Genomic DNA, 25908 nt, shown 5'->3' on the forward strand with positions numbered 1-25908 from the left:
CTGTGTTCAACCACTGGGGAGGGAGGGGTGTGTGTGTGTGTTTCCATCCTCGGTATCATGGAGAAACAATTTCTTGCTTATTAAACCCCCGTGTTTATCGAACTACCTTTTACCACCGATAAGATATTCCATTAAGTTGCCCGTTGTTTGTTCCCTTTGCGTTTTATCAACCTCCCTCCTTAATATTCCTGAGTAAATAAATTTACATTTCATTGTTACTGCGTTCCTTCCTGCAAGGAAAAATTGCATCTACGTTAATTAGGGGACGAAGCGTGTTATCGATTGAATAAAATGAACGTTAAATCACTGCGAAATATGTAAAATGTATACAAGAATGATATTATATCCGTGCATATGATGTAAACTGACTTTTTCTTTTTTTCTTCTTCTTTACAATTTGATTTAAAATTAAATATCGAGTTATTTCAAGTTTATTTCATTTCAGTCAAAGAAGAGCTAGAGTTTATTCGGTTTTTTGGGGGATATTTCAACGTAATACGCGAGAAATTATATTAACAAATTTATGAATTAAAAACATCGATTTCGCACGTATTCGAGGAAAATATTTTTGTAAGACACGAAAGTTTATACGTCGAAAAATAATATATATTACCTCAACAAATTTTACAATTATGGATAATTCCTCGTCATAACAATCCTTCAATCTCTCGAGAAGGGGCGCGATAAACGTGAAAATAATTGACTTTAATTACGAGACTACCCTTTACAATTCGATAATGGAGAAACCGCTGCGTCCAAGAGTATTATTAATCAGCGAGGGAAGGTCGTTCTAAGGACGACAGCAGGGAGGAGGAGAGGGAGGCAAGAAATAGCTTTTACTTCTCGCGTTTCCCTTCCCTCCTCGACGTACACTGTATGCACGCGCGTACGTGAATGTACATTACGAGGTAAACGAGGTTGTCGTGGGTGGAGCGCGTACCACCCTTGCAACTAATCCCATTTCTCAATGGTACACGCATCACTCACCGCTCCTGACTAATCGTCCTTTCGAGGAGGCGAGCCTCTGCCTCGCATCGTAAATTGAGCAATAATCGCGAGCAATAATTTTCGATTCAGCCGGCCGTGAATTTCCATAAATATTCCAACCCTTGTTTCCACTTGTTTCGAAACGGTTAACGCACGGACAACGGTTTTGATTCGACGTATAATACAATCGTGGGATAAATTGGGCGTTGAAAGGCTGGTCCAGTGCCTGGTAAAATGCGTGGAATGTGTATTTTGAGGATCGGGTGAGACAAGCAAGACATCGTATTATCGTGTTTCAGACATCAAAGTTGAGGTAATAAAAAATTTCTGTATCAGCGTTCAAATTTGTATTATTATTATTTGTTAGCAAAGCGTGTGACGAATTCGTTGTATCATATATTTTATTAATCAAATATATGTATTTAAATAACCATTTAGAAACTATTATTATACTAAGTTATTACTCTAAAAGCAGTGTTAATTACACGTGTAGTTTAAATACACGTGAAATGGGGATCTCTATAGTTGAGAGCACATTATCGCAATTTCCTATTAAGTGTAAAGCGAATTTTATGCTCAGCTTTAAATATCAAATTATTATAATATTATAGGGGTCTCGGTATAGAAATAGAGATATTAATTTTATACAAGGATTACCCAATTTACGATTATAATCTTATTTGTCAAATCAAAAAGGTTATTTTTCAAAACTTTTTTTACTTGTTGTTACTTATTATAAACACGTTGATTAAAATATCCAATCGTGATTATTATCGGTCGATTGAATTAGCGACACCCAATTATTACTATCAAATATGATAAAACATCGATCGAAACGAATTAATTATCCGATTATCCGAGATTCAAAGCTGAATTGTATTATAATTAAATTAGAATATTTGAAAATTTTTCCAAATTTCTGGACGAGGCATCGCTTTAACGAACGTTTCGCAAATTTGCTTCTTTCGATTATCAAAAAGGATTTGTCTCCTAATTAGTCGGGATAATCAATGCCCTGTACTAATCGAAATGGATTGGAAAATTTCATTACAGATCCGATGGCGGAATAAATCGATTAATATTCTCATAACGTTCCCCCGTTCTAATTCAATTTTGCATAAATATCGAACGACGGGGGATTAATTACCCGGTCAGCATTTAAAGTTAAATTAATTGATAATCAATAGCCGATGGAATTATTAGACAATTTGGTATGTACGCCACAGGACCCTCAAAATTCAAGTAACCCTGATCGATTCTAAACATTAATCCCTCCATATCGGTTATGTATCAATCTTTGCGCATCTTTTCATTCTACGCAGATCTTGGAATTTTTCCAACATTTTTTAATACAGATTTCAAATTTAATTATATCGCAAACTATTAATAATTTTTATTATTTCTTATAGCCAATCTTCTCCTGATGTAAATCAAATTGTACAATGAAATCTATATCTACATCACACCATTCGGATTTTAAGAAATAGACAAAGACATACAAAAGGAAATCATTGATCATAAAACGATCTTCCCTAAAATTTCTCTCCATTTAATTAACTAATCAATTTATTAAAAGAAATTATCAAGAAATAGCATAAACTGTTCGGATTCCAGGTGTGGAACTCGCCGTATCATAATTAGAAACGTCTCATCTCCAGGATATTTCTCCTCGAAAATACGCGCACACACACACACACATCTACATACATTTGGCTGGCAACGTCACGGCACGTCCGATGCAAATCTGCACGCGATATTGCTATCTGGCGAGTAATGTCGCGCAGATACGCGCCCCGTATCCAAACTTTGGAATAGTTGTCCCTCTCCTCCTCCCCCTCTCTCCCGTCTATAACGCGAATGTCGTTTGCATACTCGACCGATGTCCCGCCAACCTTCTTCGCGGACCGCCCCCGTGCATTGTATTCGACACATGTGAATAATGCGCATCGAGCGTCGCTATTACCGTGCCACCGAGCCATTGAACGAGGGCCCCACCTGGACAAGGGCCCGCTCTTTGCCATGGAAATTCTATTCTATTCCACCCGATAAGGTACACCGAAAACGAGCGCTCTTTCGCCCGGCTATTGAAACACACGAGGCCGATTTAAGGTGATCGACAGTTGCCTCCAAAGATCAGATCGGTTTTATCCCTGTTTTACGATATTATACAGGCAACAAGTAGAAAGGATTTGTTTTACGGGAAATTAAACATGGTCGTGTATAAAGGGTGTATATAAAATTAACGCAAGACTCGAATTAAATATAAAAGAGAGATTTTAGATATTTATTTTTTAAGCGAATCGTAAAGTACATTTCGTCCAAATTTTTCATCACCTTTCCGCATAATTGTGGGTGAGTTTCATTTATGCAACGTTTAATTTCCTCTTGTAATGCACGTGTAGTTGTTGACTTCAAATAATCCCATAAGAAGAAATCTAATGGTGTTAAATCGCACGATCTAGGAGGTCAATTTTGATCATCGAGACGAGAGTACACGACCAGGAAATGTCTCATTTTTGGGTAATTGAATCGTTTCATTGGCTGTATGGCATCGTCTTGTTGAAACCACATTCAATCAATTTCGGCGGAAAGAACCGTGTTATCGTGTCGTGATATCGAGCACCATTAAGTTGCTGCTTGACCAGCCTCATTCTCAAAAAAGTATGGTGATGTCTCCTGCCCAAAATTCGCACCAAATCAGTTGTGGATGTATTTGTTTTTTGCTAATTACACGTGTGCTTTATCGTTTAGGATTATTTTGCTTGGAAAGACCAGCATCCACTTTTTCATGATTAATAATCCATTCCACGTTGTTGTATCGAATAACGCTCCATTTTTACTAACTTTTTTCAGGGTTGCCAACAACTTGATAGCGGCAAATTCAAATCTTGCGTTAATTTTGGAACATCCTTTATATTTAAAGATTAAAAATCGGAGGAGATGGGGAAGTTTTCAAATTATAAAGGGAGATATATCAAGAGAGAAGGATTTTTATTTTTACGTATCTTTCCGTACTGCAAACTTTCCTCCGTGTATATCAATTTCACAAGTTTGTAAAAAGGATATAAAGCTCGAAGCGAAATGTAAGAAGTCACGGATTTATGCATTCGATGTATCAACTGTCGTTGTTCATTCGGTTGCGCGTCACAAACGTTCCCTTATGGTTTCGAGAAAACGAACTTATTTATATGCGGCTTCCTTTTAGATTTACACATGTATAACGTTACGTAAGAACTCGCATAATCCAACGACAAATCAACTTACAAATAATTAAACAAATATGAAATAAATAAATAACAATAAATTTAATTGATCAACATTTAAATCCATAAAATATTAATCTTAAAATAACTCTCATAAATATAATATTTATATATTCTGACAAAAAAATTAATACAAATATTCTACTATGATATTCAATATTAAAACCAGATACTAATTCAGATTCACCCTCAATTAAATCAAACAGAGTTCGATTTAATTCAATTAATATTCTAGTAAATATTATTAAATATAATGGATATAACAAAATTGCAAATTTAATATTATCCTGAAAAAAAACTCATTAAATGAAAAACTTTTAACCATTATTATTAAACTAAATACTAAAAAAAATAAATTAATTTCAAATGAAATTATTGTCGATACTAATCGTATTGATCCTAAAATAGCATAATTACAATTAGAAATTCATCCAACAAATAAAACAGGATAAACACTTAAACCTAAAACCAATAATATAAATAAAATTCTAAACCCAATAAAATATATTAATCTAAATCAAGGATATAAAATTCATATAACTAATGATAAAAAAAATATTAATATTGGTCTATAAATAAATAAATTTGAATAATTAAAAAAAAATCACTCTTTAGATAATAACTTTAATGCATCACTAAAAGGTTGAAATATTCCAAATAATATAATTTTATTAGGTCCTTTTCGATCTTGAATATAACCTAAAATTTTACTTTATCAAATAATAGTTTGTTTAATTTCTTTTTTCCCATTTGAAGGATATTAATTAAATGAAGAATCTCTATTTTTATATCAATCGGATCAAGATTGTCAAAATAGATATTGACTTTCCTTTCCTCTTACATTCGTTGGAAACAACGATGAGGTAGATAATTTGTTTGCAAATATTTCCACAAGAATAGATTCCTCGTTTCTATATTTTATCCAAAGTAATTACTCGCCCTTTATCAGATTTCATCACGGCTCGCCGAACGGAATCATTTTAAAGTTTCTCCAAGATTTGCAATCTCGATTCCCACGCTCTCCCGCTCTTCAAAACTCGCGCGAGTTTCAAGAATACACAAAGTCGGCGATCGAACGTATCCAGACTTTCCTCGTTCTATCTCGAATTGGTCCGGCGCAAGATGTCGAGGATCGATTGGGTTTGAGACGACACATTGGGTTTCGCTTCAATTTTTCGCTTTCTTTCCATCAACTCGTATTAAACGTTTATCCAAAAAACGTTTCCAAGATAAATTTCAAACTCTTGTTCGATTTAATCATCGAAGAGAAGATTGGTTAAATGATTTATATTCTCCGTGTTCTAAAATCTAATCAATCGTTTCGTCAGCTTTTTTTTTTTAACTTTCTCGTGTCCTCCTTTCGATCACAGTTTATATCTCTGGAAGGGGAGGGGGGATAGGAAACTTATTTCCGTGGAACGGAGTCATTGCAAAAGTTTTCTAAATTTTTCCAAAGGATTGAAATTGTTTTTTGGATGAATTATTATAGTTTGAGCGAGTTGGAAAATTTCGAGGTTTACGATAGGATCCTTTCCTTTTCGGAAAGCGTAATTTTAAAAAATGAATTCCAGATAATATTATGTATTATTAAATCTCTTCTAACATTAAACGTGTTCCACAAAATGTTATAATAATTTACATAAGATGAATTGTTTACAACAGGAGTAGTAAAACATTGTTATTCACTTCTCTTATATTTTTCTTTCACTATTCTTGTTGGGTAATATCATTACATTATTACATCCTTCCTTTTTACCAAGAATTCGAAACGAATTCACTCGCAAATTTTTTTGTTAATAAAATAAAATCGAATTAATTTTTTCCTTTCTGTTTCTGTTTCTCTTAATTCTTGACAAAAGTCGAGAACGATGAAACTTTCTATAAAGGTATTTGGCTGGTATTTGATTAACGACCGCCTCTAATTACTTTAACGATATTTGTTTCATGCTCGACACTTGTAGCCAACTATTCAACTCGTTTCAACTAAAATTGTTAGCTAATGAGTTCCGTTAATACGGTGGTCGGGGATATGTACGATGATGGAAATAAAAAGAGACGTATTATTCCTTCGTTTTTCATAATTAAATAAAATTTAAAACTTTCAATTATATAAAATAAACGATGCACGCTGGAGGGGGAAGGAAATATTATTTGAATCGTGGCCACAAATTTATTCCACTTGCCCGACTATACACACTACGTTGTTACCCTATTTTCTGATTATAGCAATGGCTGTCTTACTCTACTTATATGCTCGCCTCGCTTTACATATCCGAACACGATCGTCTTATTCTACTTATCATGAGAATGACATTTTATTTTATTCCATTTGTTGTATCTGCATATTTTTCTATAATATGTAACATAGATACGTAGATTCTATCTCTTCTGATTGTAATAGTAGAAACAAAATAATCTACATTTTCTTCTTACAAATTCTACTTTTTTAAAAATTCAACATCTCTTTTTCAAATCTTCTATCCATTTTAATATCACAAATATTACATTATAATTATAATTGCTTTTAAACAAATTTTTTGACGCGTATATTTTTATAATCTTCGATCGAAAATGTTATTCCAACAGTTAGTTAACATTTGTCCCTTTTTATAAGTCAGCCGTTTTTTTTTAATTGAACGCAACGCGGATTATCGGATAGATTATCGGTATTATTCGGTTAAAGGTTTAAAAGGTTTATTTTCTCCCGAGGGAAATATTTTATTAACGTTCTGGACGAGAAAGCTTCGTAGAAAAGATGAGCGGTATTTCTTGAGGAAACAGCCGGGTGTGTAGGTGTTTTAAACAGTTTTTCCATCGCGTTAAAGCTCCCCCACGAATCCCTGCCCGGTCCATTATGGAAATTCATTAAATCCCGGCCGTTCGAATTCGTCGGTATCCCCGAAATGTAAATTTCCAACCTACCAATTCCGTAATTACTTTCGCATAATGCGCATTTATATGTATTGCGCGCGTTTCCACGGGCGTTAAATGTTTCCCGCTCAATAAATATGTATAATTTTTTTTCTCTCTCGCATACTTTGAACGCAAACGAAGTAAGCACAGACTCGCGTTATCGTCGTCCCCTAGTTTTGCATCGATCGATCTCTCGTTTTCGATCAGGAGAAAAGGAAAAAAATATTCAATAACATTTTTCAGATACTCTTTTCCACGTGTATATATATATAGTCAAACAAGATGTTGCATCTAAATCACGCGTTTACACGGTGTAAAATGATTATTGGTATAACGATATGGTAATTCACGCGCAGCTGTAATTTAATTAATGCTCCCTGTAGTATACCTGCAGGGAGGGGGAGAACATTACCAATTTCGATGCATTACTTCCCCTCTCTCTCTCTCTCTCTCTCTCTCCCCCTTGATATTGGCGAAATTAATTGTTAAAAGTGCGATGGCCGCTCGTACCAGTTATTATTTTGCATACAAAACACCGACAATTGACATAATGCGAATCGATGAAAGATGAACTCTCGTTTGCATGCAATCCTCCCCTCCTCTTTTCGTTTTACACGAGTACATATAATATTATATCACCTCCCCTCCTCCTTAAAGCGAAATCGAAGTTTATCTTGCGATACACATACATGTATATATGTATGTATATGTACGATATCGATATATCGAAGTGGAACTTTTCGAAACGAAAGGACAACTTCTCAGTAAACTTGTCTGGAAGAGGGATTGGATCAGAAATTACACACCCTTGGTTAAAAGTCGTCCCACCCCTTCCCTTCGTTAACGACGCTTTTCTCATTCTCGACAAGTTTTCCATTTCGAAACAGGAAATGAATAAACGGAGGAAGGATAAATACGGAGGAAATTATTATTACCAAGATGTGTGTGTATATATATTCGATGATCGATCCTCTTTTCTTCGACAAAACCCCGATGCTGGAAGCATCGGTTCGCATAAAGCAGTTCGATAACCACTTCATCAGCGGCGAATTAATCGTGCACGCGTTGCTTTCAATGTCTCATTAGTTACATTATCGCGATGCGCAAACGCTGGAACGGCTTTCTCCGTGATGAATGATTGAAATCAGGGTTGGGAGGGGAGGGAGGGGGTAGATATTAAGCATGAAAAGAGAGGCGACCTCTCGCCATCGGGATATCGTTGTGCTTAGAGACGATAATTAGGTGAAAACATCCACGCACGCATACACCCCCCTCCTGGATCGGATTATCGATTGTACACGGTCGCACGTAAATCGTGCGCGCGACTATCTGGAACGCGTAAGGGACCGGTTACAATATGTGGCCCATGTCGCGTTACACACCGCGATTATTATGCGACACACCTGTACACGTGAAGTTTATTTAACGGGAGAACCGGCTTCAATCTGTTTGCTTCAATCTTTTAATATCGTAAATATGATTTAATCACGGCATGGGTTCTTTTTTTTCTTTCTTGTGTTCTTTAATGTTAAATACTCTTGAAAGTGATATCAAGAAAAGAATTTTTAAACAAATATATGTACATATACGACAATAAAACAATAATTTTTGTATTATTATTGGAGGTGAATTATTTGAACAAATATCATAAGAATTCTTAGAATTTGGTAATTAAATCGATTCGTGCAATTTTTAAATGTCACATATTAGATTGCATATAGGATAATAAAACAGTAATTTTTGTATTATTGGAGGGCGTGAATTATTTGAACAAATATCACAAGAATCCTTAGAATTTAACAATTAAATTCGTGCAATTTTTATATGTCATATATTAGATTGCACATATTTTATTTTTCGAATTAATGATATTCTTGAAAGCAATATTGTAAACAAGAAAATTTTTAACAAATATATATATATATGTACATATAGGATAATAAAACAGTAATTTTTATATTATTATTGGAGGTGAATTATTTGAATAAATATAAAAATCCTTAGAATTTGGTAATTAAATCGATTCGTACAATTTTTATACGTCACATATTAGATACTCTTGAAAGCGATATTGTAAGCAAAAAAATTTTTAACGATTTTTAAACAAATATATGTATATGTACATATAGGATAATAAAACAATAATTTTTATATTATTATTAGAGAGAAGAGAATTATTTGAATAAATATCACAAGAATCCTTAGAATTTAACAATTAAATTCGTGCAATTTTTATATGTCACATATTAGATTGCATATATTTTATTTTTCGAAACCGATATTGTAAACAAGAAAATTTTTAATGATTCTTAAACAAATATATGTACATATAGGATAATAAAACAGTAATTTTTGTATTATTATTGCAGGTGAATTATTTGAACAAATATCAAGAATCCTTAGAATTTAACAATTAAATTCGTGCAATTTTTATACGTCACATATTAGATTGCATATATTTTATTTTTCGAAACCGATATTACCGATATTGGCTCACGCGGGCGGTGCAGTGTTCGTAATTCATTGTTTCAAATGTAATAAATCGGTTTGAATTACATTTACAATAACGCGATTTCGCGAAAGCATCATGCATCGACAAACGTTTGCCGCTGAACGAGATATATCGCGAGAATACCTATCTATCCGTTTAAATTATTTTTATCCCGTTTATTTTCAATCGAAACGTGTACGTATATATCCTGTAAGCGGTGGTTTATCCAATTTTCACGTAAAAAACGTCATATATTTTATTTATTAAGTGTATGTGAATTTTTCAATGATATTATATTATACATCGCGGATTAATATAATCTTGGATACTCGGTTATCGATGTAAGGAGTTAATGCGATATAAAGAATCGTTTTCTATATATTTTTCTAATTTTTATTCTTACTTTCAGGGTGTTCAAGATGAGGCTTATCAGAGATACGAGCTTGTTCCACGAAAATGTCGTCTTCGAGGGATCGAACGGCCGACAAATTGCTTTCGACCCGATGCATGCCTACAGCGGAACCTTGGAGGGTAAGTGAGCAATCATTGCAATTTTTTTATCCAGGCATTGATAGATGAAGAAGATGAATATTGGCACTGTTTAACGTAACCTCTGTTCAATATATCAAAACAACTTGGAAGAAAGGAAAAATAACACAAGCTTTTTCTTACTTTTATAAAAGCAAAATTGTATCTATCTTTCCATTTTCACAATTTTCATCGCAAAGTGATTTGTTGCAATTTAATTATTCATTTTACTTAACGTATTTTGATTCTACGAAACGCATTCGTCGTTCATTTTTCTTCCAGTTTCCTCCTCCAGTTTTCATACGTTTAAACGTAGAAAAAAAAACATATTACCAAGAAAGATACAGTATATATATAACCAAGAAGGTTCGAGGTTCGAACAGGACGCATCCAACGAGAAATTCACGCGCTAGCTCTAATGAAAGCACTTTGCGCTTATTTCTGAATCTTCGTCGGCAGGATAGAGGAAAAAAGGGGGCGAATTCCGGTTGGTCGGTGGTGAAAGAGCCACTAGACGATTCCATTTCTTTCTTGGCCAAGATCCCGCCAGTGAAATTAAAATGCAGACGGGAATCGATTCGCCATAGTCTGGTTCGGATTCTTGTCCGGTTTCCGCTGTGAAATATCCTCGCGATATTAAGAACTATGTGTATACGTGTATAAAGGATTGTGATGGCAAGTGATCGAATATGCATGGTTGTATTAAAATTACGGATCGAGAAATCTCGAAATTTCGTTCGTTCATCCAAGGAAAATATTGCACTGTAAATTGAAAAGCAATTTTCTGTGTACCTTCTTCGACCGCGGGAAGATAAATAAATAGAAAATTTAATTTAAAAATGGCCGAATTTTTTTACGAAAGTTTATTTTAATTACGGGTATCGAATCTCGGAGTTGAAAATCGCGTTAAAAAGAAGAACGTTGCGTATGCAGAGTGGATTAAAAAATCACTTTCTCATTTTTTCGATTGTACATCTTTTTAAATATTTTTTTTAAACAATGCAAATTTAATCAAAAAAATTTACTCTAGAATTAAAGAAATCTTAATAATTCGTTAAAACAATCGACGATTTCTGGAATAAATTTCGGAAATATTCATAAGCTGCATAACTATTCATCGCGAACGCTCTAATTGTAAAATTCTATTTGTATTTACAATATTATTTACATATCATTATTTACATATAAATGTTCATCAAAATTTATCGATCGACATGCTATTCTCTCTCTCTCTCTCGGCAATCTCGCAACTTCTCATTTTCGATTAACATAAAATCTTCGATCATAATCAACGATATTTTTTTTTTTTTCACATACACAACGAAGCGTCAGTTGTCGCGAACAGATGGCGAACGTAGCATCGAGATTCAAGTCACGTGGACGTTTCTCGCGCGTTTTATTCGATTACATGAATTTTAAAACCTCTTCCTTTCCCTAACCTCTCCACCCTCCTGCTGACGCATAACGAAAATTTCAATAACGCGTAAATATAATTACATTAACGCGTTACTCGTATCGCGATGTTCGAATAGCGCGCGCAATTTCTCTTTCTAACCTGAATCGAGACCACGATAAATTCTTTGATAAATTCCCAACGAAATTCGCGGCCAATGAATTTCATCCGGCACGCGACGATTTATCCTTTTCTTCGACCTTTTCTTCCTTCCTTCCTTCCTTCCTTTCTCTCTTTCTTTTTCTCTTTTCTTTCTTTTTTTTTTTCACAGCCTATCGTTCGTTCCTCCTCCACCCTTGCAATTTCTCGTTTCGCGCCTCGGGCACTCTTTTCTCTCGCATCGTTCTTTGTTTATTCCATTCTCCTCGTATCTTTTTTCCCCCTCCCCTTCCCTCCTTTTTTATTTCAGTAGTATCTCTCTTTGTTTGCTTCCATTCCGTGCTCTTTCTCCCCCCCCACCCACTCCCCGCTGGTCGGTAACGTCATCCCCTTCCTTTTGCGTTTGTTACCTCTCTCGTGTGGCAACGATACACCAAGCCAAGTGGGTTATTGGATGGTTTCCAATATGCCGGCTCGCTCGACCACTGCGGTACTTTATGCGCCCCCGTATCATTTCCACGCTTTTTTCCCCCCTTTTTTTTCTTTTTTTTCTTTTTTTTTTTACGAGGTGACATCGACGAGAGTGGCTCGTCGACAAGATTATATGAGAATATTTAAGGAATCTTCGAGAGTCGACGATGGATGGTTAATTCGAGAGTGAAGGGTAAAAATTTCAATTTATTTCGATAATTTAATGTAAAAAATAATAATAGGGAGTAATAGAATGGAGAAGGAGAAGGAGAAGGAAGGATCTCTGTGAACTTTTATGATTGAGAATCTTTATATTGGAAAGGGAGTATGTGGGATTTTAAACGTAATGAAAAATAGAGATAACGCAGAGTAACAATTGTGTGACGGGAATATCAGTCGTGGTATTATATATAACGTTAATTAAAAATTATTTATAAAAGAAACTTTCCAGAGATCTTTCTAGAATTCTCTGGATTAAAACTACTATTTTACCTAGTTTTTCTTCTTTTCAGAGACTAATTTATAATGAAATAACGCGAAATTAGCATTTTGTTCAACGGATCGCACAGATATTGGAAATACGAAAATAGGAGAAGCAATGACATAGGCGGTGTACTTGTCTTTGAATAAATTGATCCGCGTTCGATTCTCGAGAGATGTGTATTCTCGTTTCTCACGAGTTTTACACGGTATCGCCCAATCGTTCGTTGGAAAAGCATCGAACCAAAAATTTTCTCGTGCAGAAATTATCTCGATATTTTCCATTAAACAAAATAAATGGCTCGATTAATCGTAATGAAACGAAAAGTGTGATATGACAAAAAAAAAAACATATTTAAAAAGAAACGATGATCGATAATTTGTAAAAAAATAGCGAACAAAAATAGGAATGTAAAAACAAACAAATAAATAATAATCTGCGGTCTCTTCGAAAATACACCAATTCTCGAAAATTAAAATTTAATAATACATATATATAGAATAAAGTAAAAAAAAAATTACAAACCGATCTGAAATATAAATCAAAATATAAGGTGTAAAAATAAATAAAGTGGAAGCCGGTTGATTCGATTTAGATTCCCGCAGTGGCGTGTAAACACGTGTATGGAAGTCAAACAGCGACTACGAACGGCTAATATGAGTGCTCAAAATTCAATGTAACAGTGTAAACCTGAGTAAACGAAGCATCGTGCTTTAACAGAGTCTAGCATAAAAGCAAGTACACACGGCGAAGGAGTAAATCGAGTTGAAAATCCGAAACTTTGTCCAAGTCCCTTCCCTTTCTGCTCTACCAGATCTGTTGGTTAGATATACGTTTCTTTTTTTTTTTATACACGTTTTATTTATCTTCGATATTTTAACATCTTGTTTACAACTCGATATTTAACACCGTAGTCGGTCATTGTGCACACTTTGAGTTTATTAATTTTTTTTCTTTTTCTTTTTTCTCATACATCGTTCATCGCACGCGTGTTTAAATGTATTTTTAATCAACTTACGTCTCTTTCCGTACTTTTAATTAATTATTTAGTTCTCCAGCTGTTTGAACGTATATTTTAATTCAATTATATTAACGTGTTTGTTTTAAAAATTCACCCGTTGCATCAATTGTTATTAATATTATAAAAGAAGCCGCGGTTGATTCTCCTTTCTACGAATTAATCGATTTAATTCGTTGACCAACGTGTTAAGTAAAATATTGAATATCGAGTTGGAAATAATAAGGAAATCCGTTCTTTATCCGTTCTTTTTTTTTCTTTGATTTTCGATAAAAATAAAATTTAAAAATTTTACCGAACTGTGTAATTCGAATATTCGCGAATATAATATCGTATATTTTGACGGTGAAAACACCAAGATTTAAATTTTACAAGTCTTTTCTAAAAATATTTTCTTTTCTTTCCGAGAAATTAGAACGAAGGAAAAAATTATTTTGCAATTAATCGAGAATAAAATACACAAAATTCTTTCGATCGATCCTTTCATCCCCGATTCGAAGATTTGTAACAAGTCGAAATTTCCGCGTTAAAGTAACGATAGCTTATTATTCGGGAATTTCATAGGAGATAAAATTGACTCGTGTAAAGGATATAAATATTCATGATCCGGCGAAATAAATTTATCTTCCTCAACTAGGAGCATGGATGCCATGATTAAAAGTACATTGCAGCGGCGAAAGAAAAAGAAGAAAGAAAAAAAAAAATTGGACGATACATTTTTATAATTAAAACTTCAAAGTAGGCGGTAATTTCTGCTGGATTTTTATCCCAATATTTGAAATAATCACGTTCGAAAGAAATTTTCACCGGTTTTTACCTCTTCTTTTAAGGATATTAACGCGCCTATATTTAAAGTGATACGAGTCGAATAGGAGATGAAAAACATTTCCCCTTAAAAATCAAGAAAATCCTCAAATGGAAGCTCCCTCTTTTCATCAAAATATCTCTGCGCTACGTTTCGTAAATTTTCGCCAAATTATCGTTGAAGCGAACGAAAGAAAATTTTATTTATTTTCAACAATCACTTTGACTCTGTATATCCATATATATATATAATTCGAAATTTATATTTACGTTACATTGACGAATAGAAACGTAAGCCGTGTTTCCTTTAACCTGTGTAATATATCGATTACCTGCCACTAATTAACCATGTTGCACGCATTTGCCAATCAATCACCGAATTACAAGATCAACATATTTAATGCCCGTTTAATTATATTAATTACGCTAAAACGTGTTTTTCAAATTTCGAAATCATCGAGCCTGTATAGATGGATATTAATTTCGCGCTGGCTGCGTACAAACAAACTTGAATTACACGGTACATTTAACGTGTAACGCCACGTCTTGTCACCATGATGATACGTATTAAACGTCGAATAATAATTAACGATAATTATTAAAATTCACATTTGTCGAATTAGAGACTGATCATGCATTGTTTCACAATGCCAAAGCTCAGCATGTAAGAAGCACATATACTTCGTACAAAGTGGAGAAATAATCCAAGTGATACATCTCGACGCAAGTTTCCCTGTAAATGGCTTAGAACGTTGCGTGACATATCCTCGCGTATGATGGAATAATTTTTGAAGCTAAATCATTTCGAGCGCTCACTTTTCCTTATTCTTTTTCATCGATCATTATACTAAATTATCAATTTGACAATCTAATAATTCTACGAATAAATTAACAACGGAATAAATAATGGAAGACAAACATTATTCTTCTTTCCTAAAAAAAGAATCATAATGAAAGGAGGATAAGAAGGATGAAATCGAGTATCTCATATTGGTTGGCCGGCGTTGGAGCGTTAAACAAGCTATTTTGCAATCTCGTTCGCTGCTTTCCTCGACAGAGGGAGGGGCGGAGAGAATTTTAATCATCTAAGAGTCGTGGAAGAAGAAAGGGAAAGAAACGCGATGCTGGAGAAAGAAGAAGGGAGGCGGAGAGGGGCGAGGACGTCACTTACGAGGAATTGCAATTTTCTTTAAAGACTTGGAAAGAACGGGCCTCTCCCCCCTCCTGTCCCGGCCGCCAGGTGGCACCGGTGTCGGCCGAATTCTACCGCCGTTGTGCACATCTCCGCCCATCCCATCCCCGTCCAAAGCAATTTCCATCTACGAATGGTTTTCATCGACTGCCACCCGACTCTCGACCCCAAACCCTCTTGAAAGACTTCCGCTCGCCGGTCTGCCAACTTTCCTTTCTCTCTGTCGCCCCCTGCTCGATGGAAAAAATCGTCAATCGGCTCCAGCAACAACGATTTAAAACACGCAAGAGATAATATAATACAATGTTGATTAGAAACAATGTTTCTTTAATTATTCTCCATTCGTTCAACAGTAAGAGTTCAACATCGATCAAGAATTTATTCCTCTCTCTCTTCAATGTCTTTGTCTCTCTGGTAATTATAAATAGACGATTTCGACTAGACCAGATGATTGAATCGTCGAGAGATATAGATAGTTTCATTCATCTTGTATGAATGATGTACCAATCATTTCGAATTACTTCGAATCTGAGTGCAGTGTGAGACACACACGTCACGAAAAAGACATTTGGAGAAAGCAAACGTTACAGTGGTAATACTTTCCTGTTCTCGGTCTTGATGAGGGGATGGTATCGGGAGACACCCTCTTAGAAACGACGCTTCTTAATTACATCGTACAAGCCACCAGGGGTGCTGGATTAGGTTTTCACACGGAATTCTGGGGTCGTGAATCCCAGGGAACGGTGTAGTCGGAACCATTTTGAGTTCTCCGGGATTAAAGGGGTGGTAAATTTATATTGCGCGCATTCCATGATTCTCCGCTTCCAAGATTTTTCTACACGTTATCACATTGAATTATATATTGTATTATCCATGATCATTGTGATATACACTCGAATTATTAAGGAAAGAAAGTAAATAAATTCAGTTCTCGAGAGAGACAATCCCAATTTCATCCCCTTTTTTTCCACCATGATATTATTAGTATTATCGATCGACTCGTTAAGATTGAAATAATTATGAAGAAAAAATACACCTGGTCTGCCTCGTCAAAGACTCGAATAATTGCACAGTTATCGGGGAAGGGAAACTATCCGGCTATATCTCTCGACGATTTAATCATCTGGTCTAGTCGAAATCGTCCATTTATAATTACCAGAGAGACAAAGACATTGAAGATAGAGAGAGAGAGAGAGAATGGGGGGCGCACGATACCTTTGAGGGTTGTACATCTCTTTCGTTATGAATGAATCCGGCAATGAGTTGGCACGATACCAAAGGATTTCCAGGTGGCCGCGAAATTAAGCTCGACCCCGAGCTGAAACCCTCGGCTGCAATCTATGCTTCACTGAATTTACTGTCCTCCTACTTGCGCCACCCCGTGGAAGACGACTTTCGAGCCACGGCAACCACCGTGACAACCCCACCCTTCCGGTGTTCCCAGCCCACACAAGCCCTCCTCCTCCTCTCCTTGGAACCATCCTTCCTAACCTTCGCTCCTCCAAGAGTAAGTCCTGCCAGCTGCTACCCAGGGTGATTACTTCTTCATATTTTACGCCCCACCGACCGCCACCCCTCTTCCTCATCATCTTGTTCGCCAATCTCTCTTCTGGCCAACTTCGCTTGCCATTGTGGAGAGAGGTCAAGTCGTCCCCCATCGAGAGAACACCTCTTACGGTTTGTAAAAGAGATATTTTCTTATCGATCCTCCTCTCCAAGATAATTGAAATTATTCGAGTTATTTGATTAATTACAGGCGGAGATGTTTCATATTTTCATAATTCTTGAAACGTTTGCATCCATCGTCAACAATTTGAAAAATTAACGAACGATTGAGTAAACAGCGGAGGAGAAGATCCTTTTGGTTATTTACTTCGCAAGAGGATTTGAGATAAATCACATAAGAAAATCTCATTTGATAATACGATCTTGAGAAAGCATCGAGTTACGTCAAATTGATCGAAACGCGTTCGTTCTCATTGCGAAAATGCTATGCGTATTATTATCGATAAGGTCGAAGGTATTTTAAAACCTGCATTTCATCCAATTTCGAGTCAAAATCTGTCAAATAAACGCGGGACAAGCGTTTAATGCGACGGATTTTACAATGGCGGAGCGTGGACGGAATCGAAGACTGAACGCTCTAATCAAGTTAATGCGTATTTTCCTCGCGTCCACGCCACGCTGAATTACAACCAGCCCGGAATTTCGTTTCACATTTCGACTCCATCAGTCTTTGATGTTGGCCGAACAGCGTGCCTCGACTTCTGACGCGATGAATTTCCAAGATAATCCAGGACAGGATTATTCGCCTGTCCCTTTCCAAACTCGATCGCAATTTAAGGAATACCAAGTGGTTATTAAATTTTCCTTGGATATTAAACATTGTGTTTGATGTAATTAAAGAAAAATAAATTCTATTAATATTTTCGATTGTGAATTATGCATTTGATCGAGCAAAAGCAATTTCTCTATCAGGAAATGATGTGATATAAAATTAATCGACAATGCAATCAAAACCATCGTTTCAAATTGTCATATCAATTTGATCGATCAAAAATGGAAAAATTGTAATTAATAAACAATCATTCGTTTGCTTCGACGAGAACGAGGAATCAATGCTTTGTGAATGCTTGGAAAAAATTTCATTCGAAAGAAAATTTGAATATTTCGAATACGTAATGGTCGAAAAATTGACGAACCCTTCGTGATATTTCTTTGTCAAACTATCGACGAAAAGAAACGATCTAGAAAGACGATACATGAAGATCATAGATTCACAAATTAAAAGTCAGTGCCTCGACAAATCTTTCGTGATCGTAAAAAACACGCGATGAAAAATAATTTTACGGACTCTTGGATACACGCGATAATTGTTTCCGAAGAAACATTCGGGGAAGAGAAGTATAGAAAAAAAAAAAAAAGGAGAGGAGATGCAGAGGAGAGAGAGGCAAAGGTCGTGGAATTTCTTCGTCTCCTCGAAGGAGGAGGATGTAACAGCTGGTGGTAACAGGATAATTACTTCTTAGCATTTCACGGCTGGCCGAATCTCAGGCACATTATGCACCCGTGCTGGAAAGCTCCTTGCTCGTTTTCAAGAACTCGTGATTCCTGGCTCGTGAAAAACTTCTCCTCCTCCTTCTCTCCTTCTTCTTCTTCTCCTTCTTGCCTCGCTTATCCACCACCACGGTTCGGTGATTATCGTCCGACGATTCGTCATTTTTCTGCGCGAGGAAACACGTTTCCCAGCCTCGGATATATACGAGGTTGTACATTGATTAACAAAATCACGCAACAATGATCTCGCCCTTTGCAAAATGTGGAAGAGAGATGAGTTTTGAGAAAAATTCAACGGAGTTGTTACACAAATGTTTCGTTAACGAGTTTTGTTTTATTTTTTTTCACGTTTCGCCAAGTATTTATACAAGATGGCGTGTTTTAACATGCACACACGTCGGATTAATTATCTCTAGAGCTGTTTGTCGTGCAAAAAAAGAAAAAGATACGTTTGAAATAGAAATTGTTCGTTTTCAAAGAGAACGTAATTTGATTTAATTTGTCTTTTTTTTTTAAATGGAATTTTTTAATCAATATACAAAAGAATATTAACCTATTTACATTTTATCGAAAATTTCTAGGTGGAAAATAATTGGTGTAATGAAATACACAGTCGTTTCCTCCTATTACATCTGTTTTGTGGCGAAATTATATTTAAAAGGAATATAAATCATCACTTTATAAAAAATAATTCCAATTCGAATTTTCCAACAGGATTGAATTTCCATTTCTATATTCAACGACGAATCAACGAAAGAATCTTTTATTTTGCAAGTTGAAGGATTCCAACAAGTTCTTAAAAAAAAAAAAAAAGAAGATGCTATTAAACGAACCAGTTAATTGAAATGGTGAACTCGAGGATACACGCACTTTGCAAACCGTTTTGGAGCTCAAACACGCTCGATTCACCATCCTAATAATCGATAGCTTCTCCATGGGAACACCTTCCTGGGTCGAAGATTTACGAAGGCGCTTTGATTGCCGGCGATTAATTCTTTAAACGCAATCAACGGAATGCTTCTAATTCTATGGCCCATTGTTCCACGTTAATCGCATATCACTAGACGGCGTAAATCAACCAGCTTTCTTTTCGTTAATTAACTCTTCTCCCAATTGAGTTGTATTTTACCAGGTGTAATACTAGCTATAACACTTCGATCCTTATTATGTACGAAAAATTACACATTATTGGAGTGAAAACAAAATCAATGTTTATAAATTAATTGTTCATCGAAGATCTATTTCTTTTAATCTCGAAAATAATATTTCTACTTATCGAAAAATCGAACGCAACGATTCGAAATTAAACAAGAATTGATCAAACTTGTTTAAATCTTCCCTTTGAATCGAATTTTGAATAAAGATAAAGAAAGAAGAAACTATGAAACTACACGGGTTTTACTAGGTGGATACTAGGTGTAACGCTTGGGATCCATTACCTTGGATCCTTGCTTTACTTTTACTTACGTACGAGAAATTATTGGAGTGAAAATTAATGTTTCTAAATTAATTGTTTATCTATTTCTTTTAATCTCGAAAATAATATTTCTAATCTACTTAACGAAAAATCGAACGCAACGATTCGAAATTAAACAAGAATTGATCAAACTCGTTTAAATCTTCGAATCGGATTTTGAATAAAGATAAAGGAAGAAGAAACTATGAAATTATTCCCGTTCGTCCATTGATTAAAATGTATAGTTATTAGACGCCGTGGTGGAAATGATCGGTCGGGGAAAAACGCGCGGGAGCGAGCAGATTGGGGAAGGTAAAAAGGGTTAATAAGGGGTGTCGAAACAGAACGTGACCCTTACGACGTGGCTTAGAGCGTGGTAGAACGATAAAAACGCACGAAGCGGTTCATATTCATTTGCCGGTTAATTGGAAATTTATGGCCACGGGGAATATATTAGCCGGGTATACCGAAACTGTCGGCCGTAACTTTCGCGGTGATGAACTTTAAACGCGTATCAACCTCCGCACCCTTTCTATCTTACTTCCCTTCCCGCGCGCGACTTTAATAACGCTGGATATCCCGTATGAAAATGTATTAACACAGGGATGTAAGTTTTATATTTACCAAGAATATATATTGGAGTGTTGGAGTGTTTATTGCATTTGCAATTTTAAAATTATCTGGGTCTCCAAGATGATATGGGAATTGAAAGTTAATAAATATAAAAATGAATAAGATAATATAAAATCCTAATAGATCTTTAATTGAAAAATATGGATGAAAAGAAATTTTATAATTATTAAAATTTGATCCAAGAGGATTTGATGATCCAGTTAAATGTAAAGCAAATAAATGAAGAATTATTACTATAAATAAAATTACTAATGGTAAAATGAAATGTAATGAGAAGAATCGATTTAATGTAGCATTATTAATTGAAAATCCACCTCAAATTCATAATACGATTGTATCACCAATATAAGGAATTGCTGATAAAAGATTAATAATAACTGTTGCTTCTCAGTAGGATATTTGTCCTCAAGGTAAAACATATCCTATAAATGCACCAGATAATATGAGCGTTTTTTTATTATTTATTTTTAAGAGTTTTAAAGGATCATTTTCATGTTTCAACGTGTTCGATGTTTTAACAGAGATTCGAACGATGGATCAAATTTTTATCGCTCGTGATTTTGCGATGTCAATTTCCAATTTTTTTTTCTTCTTCTTTTATTTATTTAAAGTAGATAGAAGTTTGTAATTATATGAAAATGTATTAACACAGGGATGTAAGTTTTATATTTACCAAGGATATATATTCCAGATAATATGAACGAGAGTTCTTTTTATTATTTATTTTTAACAGTTTTAAAGTTATCCGGTTGAAACAACATTTCATTTCTTCACGGATCATTTTCATGTGTTCGATATTTTAACAGAGATTCGAACGATGGATCAAATTTTTATTGTAATTGTGCGACGTCAATTTCCAACTTTTTTTTTTATTTATTTAAAGTAGATAGAAGTCTAATTATACAGAGAATAGTTCCTGTTGAATTTCACCGTTAAATATAAGCCGATCGATCCGCAGATATATCGAACGATCCACACTGGGTCGCGTACATCCGTCTCACTTTGTCTTATACCCCGCAATGCGATACAATATTCACGAGTCGTTTTAAATGATCTATCGATGACAATAGTATCTAGAATGGGGTGTAAATTATGGATGGACAGAATGGAATCGGACAAACAAGCTTCCTTCCGATCGTTCGAGGAGACTCGAAATGATAAAAGAAGAAAAAAAATCCGAATCCACCGCAATAATAAAACGGCAAAGATGTATGGTGCAGCGAGACTGGCGCGGTAAAAGTCCCATAATTAAAATTGAAATTGAAAGATAATCGATTCCAATCTTGATATCGAACAATACGTGACAAGGCAATTAAACGCGATTCAAGCGGAACGATTTTTAAACTTTTCCATCCATATTTAAATCATCAAATGTAAAAGCGATGGAAAAAACGTTCTTCGAACGTCAAACGAATAACAATAATAATAATAATAATAATAATAATAATAAAATTTACAAATTTTCACACACAGTCATCTTGTACTTTTTTTTTGCACCGGTCTCGTTACTTTTCTCTCCGTGCCCTATATTCACGTTTTCCTCCACCCTCCGTTGGGGGAGGGGAAACGAGGCGCAAAAATCGAGCGGATTTAATGGGACATAAAGGTATAAAAATGACATTTTGCTGGAAAGGGGGTGAGGGTAAGATACGGTCACCGGTTGACCAGTATTTCAAACTAATGGCCAGATGTTGTCACCTCTCGTCGGCCAGTTTGTCTTAAGGGGCGTAACATAATGGTCGCGTGAAGGAATCCACCTCGAGGCCGCGAGGTGGAAACATTTTTCTGCCGTTCTGTCTACGCCGCCGCATTAGATAGCTTAATTGCCGTTTCACAGCGCTGTTTTTTAACCGGGTTACCGGGTTATCTTGGTGGAAGAACGTTTGTTGAACGGGGGAGGAATCGTTGGAATATTGAAATAAGCATCGATCTAATTGAAAATGCAAGAGAGGAAAATTAAAATAACTGCGTTGAGGGATTATCCATGATTAAGTTGTTCGCTTTTTCTTTTTTTTTTTTTTGGAGGGAGGAGAATATATTTGTTTCTTTTCGTTTCACGAAGTTTTGAAATTTTGAAATGTTATCGAAGATTCTTGGGAAATGTTTCTTAGGAAAAATACAAAATCCATTAGTTTTTCAATGCTTGTTACAAAATAGTTTCAAAATTGAATATGTAGATATATTTTGGTAAACTGATTTACTCACGCACTTACATGCGAAACAATTTTTTTCTCTCTTGAAATATGAATTTCAATTTTTCTTTTTTAATATTTTTTGCAGTAAAATAATAGAACGTTAAAATATGAAAATTTTATAATTTCAATTTTTACTTTATCTCTTATTACAATTTGTATAAAATTAAGAAAAACTAATGGATGAAATATTGAAATTTTAAGCGTTGATTTTAAAATGATGTTTCACGTGCATACAATTTTTTTAAAAAATTCCTTACGCGTTCATTTCCCTTCATTCTATCTCTCTCTCACTCTATATCTCGTTCTAAACAAATAAAAATGACAATCTATTTATATAATTCGAAGATTTTCACCATCTCTTCTTTTTGACAGATACGTAACTCAAGACACCAAAGTTTGAAAATACAATAATACAAAATATTTGCTTGAACAAGCGCCAAATACGAATAAATAAGAAATAAACGAATTCTCCTTCGACTTACAAAAAAAAAAGAAAAAAATAAAAGAAAAGCAGACTAAACCAATACGATTTCAAACTTGGAAAGACAAAAATGAAAGGGATGGATCGCCAAAGAAAAAAAAAATTCTCTACGCCTCCCCTAGAATTCAAGGGGGCGTATTCCATTCGTATTCGATTCGAAAATACGTATTTTTCAATCCCGAACGAAAGATTCACTCGGAAAAGTTAAGGTAGAATTCTGGGCGACAAGTGTCGAACGTCTTAGCGGGCAGAGGAGGGGGAGGAGGGGGAGTTCAATCTCGAATTCTGTGTCGACGAGAGAGAGAGAGGAGAGAGAGAGAGAAACGAAATCGATAGGAATCGTGGGCCACGGAAACACGATACGCTGTACGGGGGTGGGTCGGGGGTAAGGAAGGAAAGAACAACTATTCACGGTTCGTTTGCAGCGCACAATGCAAACACACGTGTCCCGCACGATTGTACGAGATTTTGGAAGCCGGGATTCAGATCCATTGTTACGGTTAAGTGGTGGGATGCACTCGATATAATTCCACGTGCGAACAAATGGGGGAGGGGAGGGGAGAGAAAGGTCGCAGCGACGCTGCGCCGGCCACTCGGGAGAAGGATTATTTAATTTATGCAAATTTGTGGCCTCGACAACTCTGTCGAACGTCTGTCGATTTTCCTCCAATTGTCATTCCAATTAGTTAAACGTCCGTCTCGTTTAAAACATCTCAACGTTAGGAATTTGTATTTGTACTCGTTGTTATATATATATAATACACATATATATAATAAATAATTAATAATATTTTTAATGATAGTATTAGAATTAAAATTGGAATGACAGATTTTAGTTCAGATCTTAATAATATATCTCAATATATATATCTTCACTGAAATTGGCAGTTTAATTTCTTTATTATCCAATCTTAAAAAAAGAAACTAGCTTCATCTGTATGTTGCACAAAATGATTGTTGCAAACAACAAAGTTCATTGAAATTAGCGAAAAAGTAAGCAAGAGAAGACTATTCGTGTATTGTTATATATAATTAATAAATATTTTTAATATTAGAATTAAAATTGGAATGACAGGTTTTAGTTCAGATTTCAATAATATATCTCAAGTTCACTGAAATTAAGGCAGTTTAATTTCTTTATTATCCAATCTTAGAAAAAGGAACTTTATCTGTATGTTACATATGTGGAACAAGTTGTATAAAATGATTGTTGCAAACAACAAAGTTCATTGAAATTGGCGAAAAAGTAAGCAACAGAAGACTTTACTTTGTATTGGTACTCGTGTATTGTTATATATAATTAATAAATATTTTTAATAATAGTATTAGAAGTAAAATTGGAATGACAGTTTTTAGATCTTAATAAATATATCTCAAGTTCACTGAAATTGGCAGTTTAATTTCTTTATTATCCAATCTTAAAAAAAAGAAACTAGCTTCATCTGTATATTACATGTGTGCAAAGGAACAAGTTGCACAAAATGATTGTTGAAAACAAAGTTCATTGAAATTGGCGAAAAAGTAAGCAACAAAGGACTTTACTTTTATCAGATTCTAAGAAACAAGAAGATTGTTATTATTTCCAACGAATTGGTATCATTTTTTAAGTTAAAAGAAAAAACTGCTTGTCAAAGAAATTATTCAAAGTATAATGTCCTTGAAAAGAGACTTATTTCAAGCTCGTTAATCAACACGTTTTATTTACTCAATTTCACATTCCATCCGACGAAGAGGGGGAGGGGGGAGGGAGGAAAGAAACTAAATATTGAAAAGCCAGGAGAATAATTTAAAAGATTAAACTTCTCGGAGGGTGGAAGAGAAACGCTCTCTCCCCTTTCCCCGTTTAAAACTCGCTCCACGATTTTTCTTACTTTTAACACACACACACACACACACACACACTGGGACGGGTTTTATTTATGGGATAGAACCACGGACAGGCCTCACCCCGGAACATCGGGTCGTTTGTTACTTTTTATCAGAACCTTTCCGCAATTATCAACGGCGTTTCGTTATCTTCCCCTTAATTTTTCATTTTGCCGCGCGCGCGAGTCCAAGATTGTCGGGGGGGAGGAAGCGGATGGAAGCGGTTTCCCCCCGCGGCTTGCGCGAAATATAAATTAAACGGCGCGCGGTTCACGCCGCTTAGTTAGCGGGGAGAATAATAAATTGTAATGAAAAGGCGACAGGAGAGGCCGCCAACCGCTCTTACACTCTTTGAAAACTTGGTAATTGCGACGAGAGTGCGTGCAGAAGAAACAGCTTCAACTCCTCCTCCTCGTATTAATCTTCCACTTGAATCTCTGAAAATCTACCGATTATTAAACGTCTTCCACCATTGATCTGTCCTTTCTGTCCCTGTTCAACGAGACGAAAAAACAGATGT

General features: G+C 35.2%; 1 protein-coding gene across 2 annotated transcripts in view; it reads left to right on the forward strand.

The window, feature by feature from the left end:
• The window catches only part of LOC409692 (disintegrin and metalloproteinase domain-containing protein 10), a 162466-nt gene that overhangs the window by 48169 nt on the left and 88389 nt on the right, over positions 1-25908 (forward strand). For both annotated transcript variants that reach the window (XM_026442228.1, XM_026442229.1), the window contains one exon: positions 10064-10185. In XM_026442228.1, coding sequence (XP_026298013.1) covers positions 10064-10185 — 122 coding nt within the window. The remainder of the gene's footprint in view (positions 1-10063; positions 10186-25908) is intronic.

Source organism: Apis mellifera, linkage group LG8, assembly GCF_003254395.2.
Source record: "Apis mellifera strain DH4 linkage group LG8, Amel_HAv3.1, whole genome shotgun sequence".
Classification (NCBI taxonomy): Eukaryota; Metazoa; Arthropoda; class Insecta; order Hymenoptera; family Apidae; genus Apis; species Apis mellifera.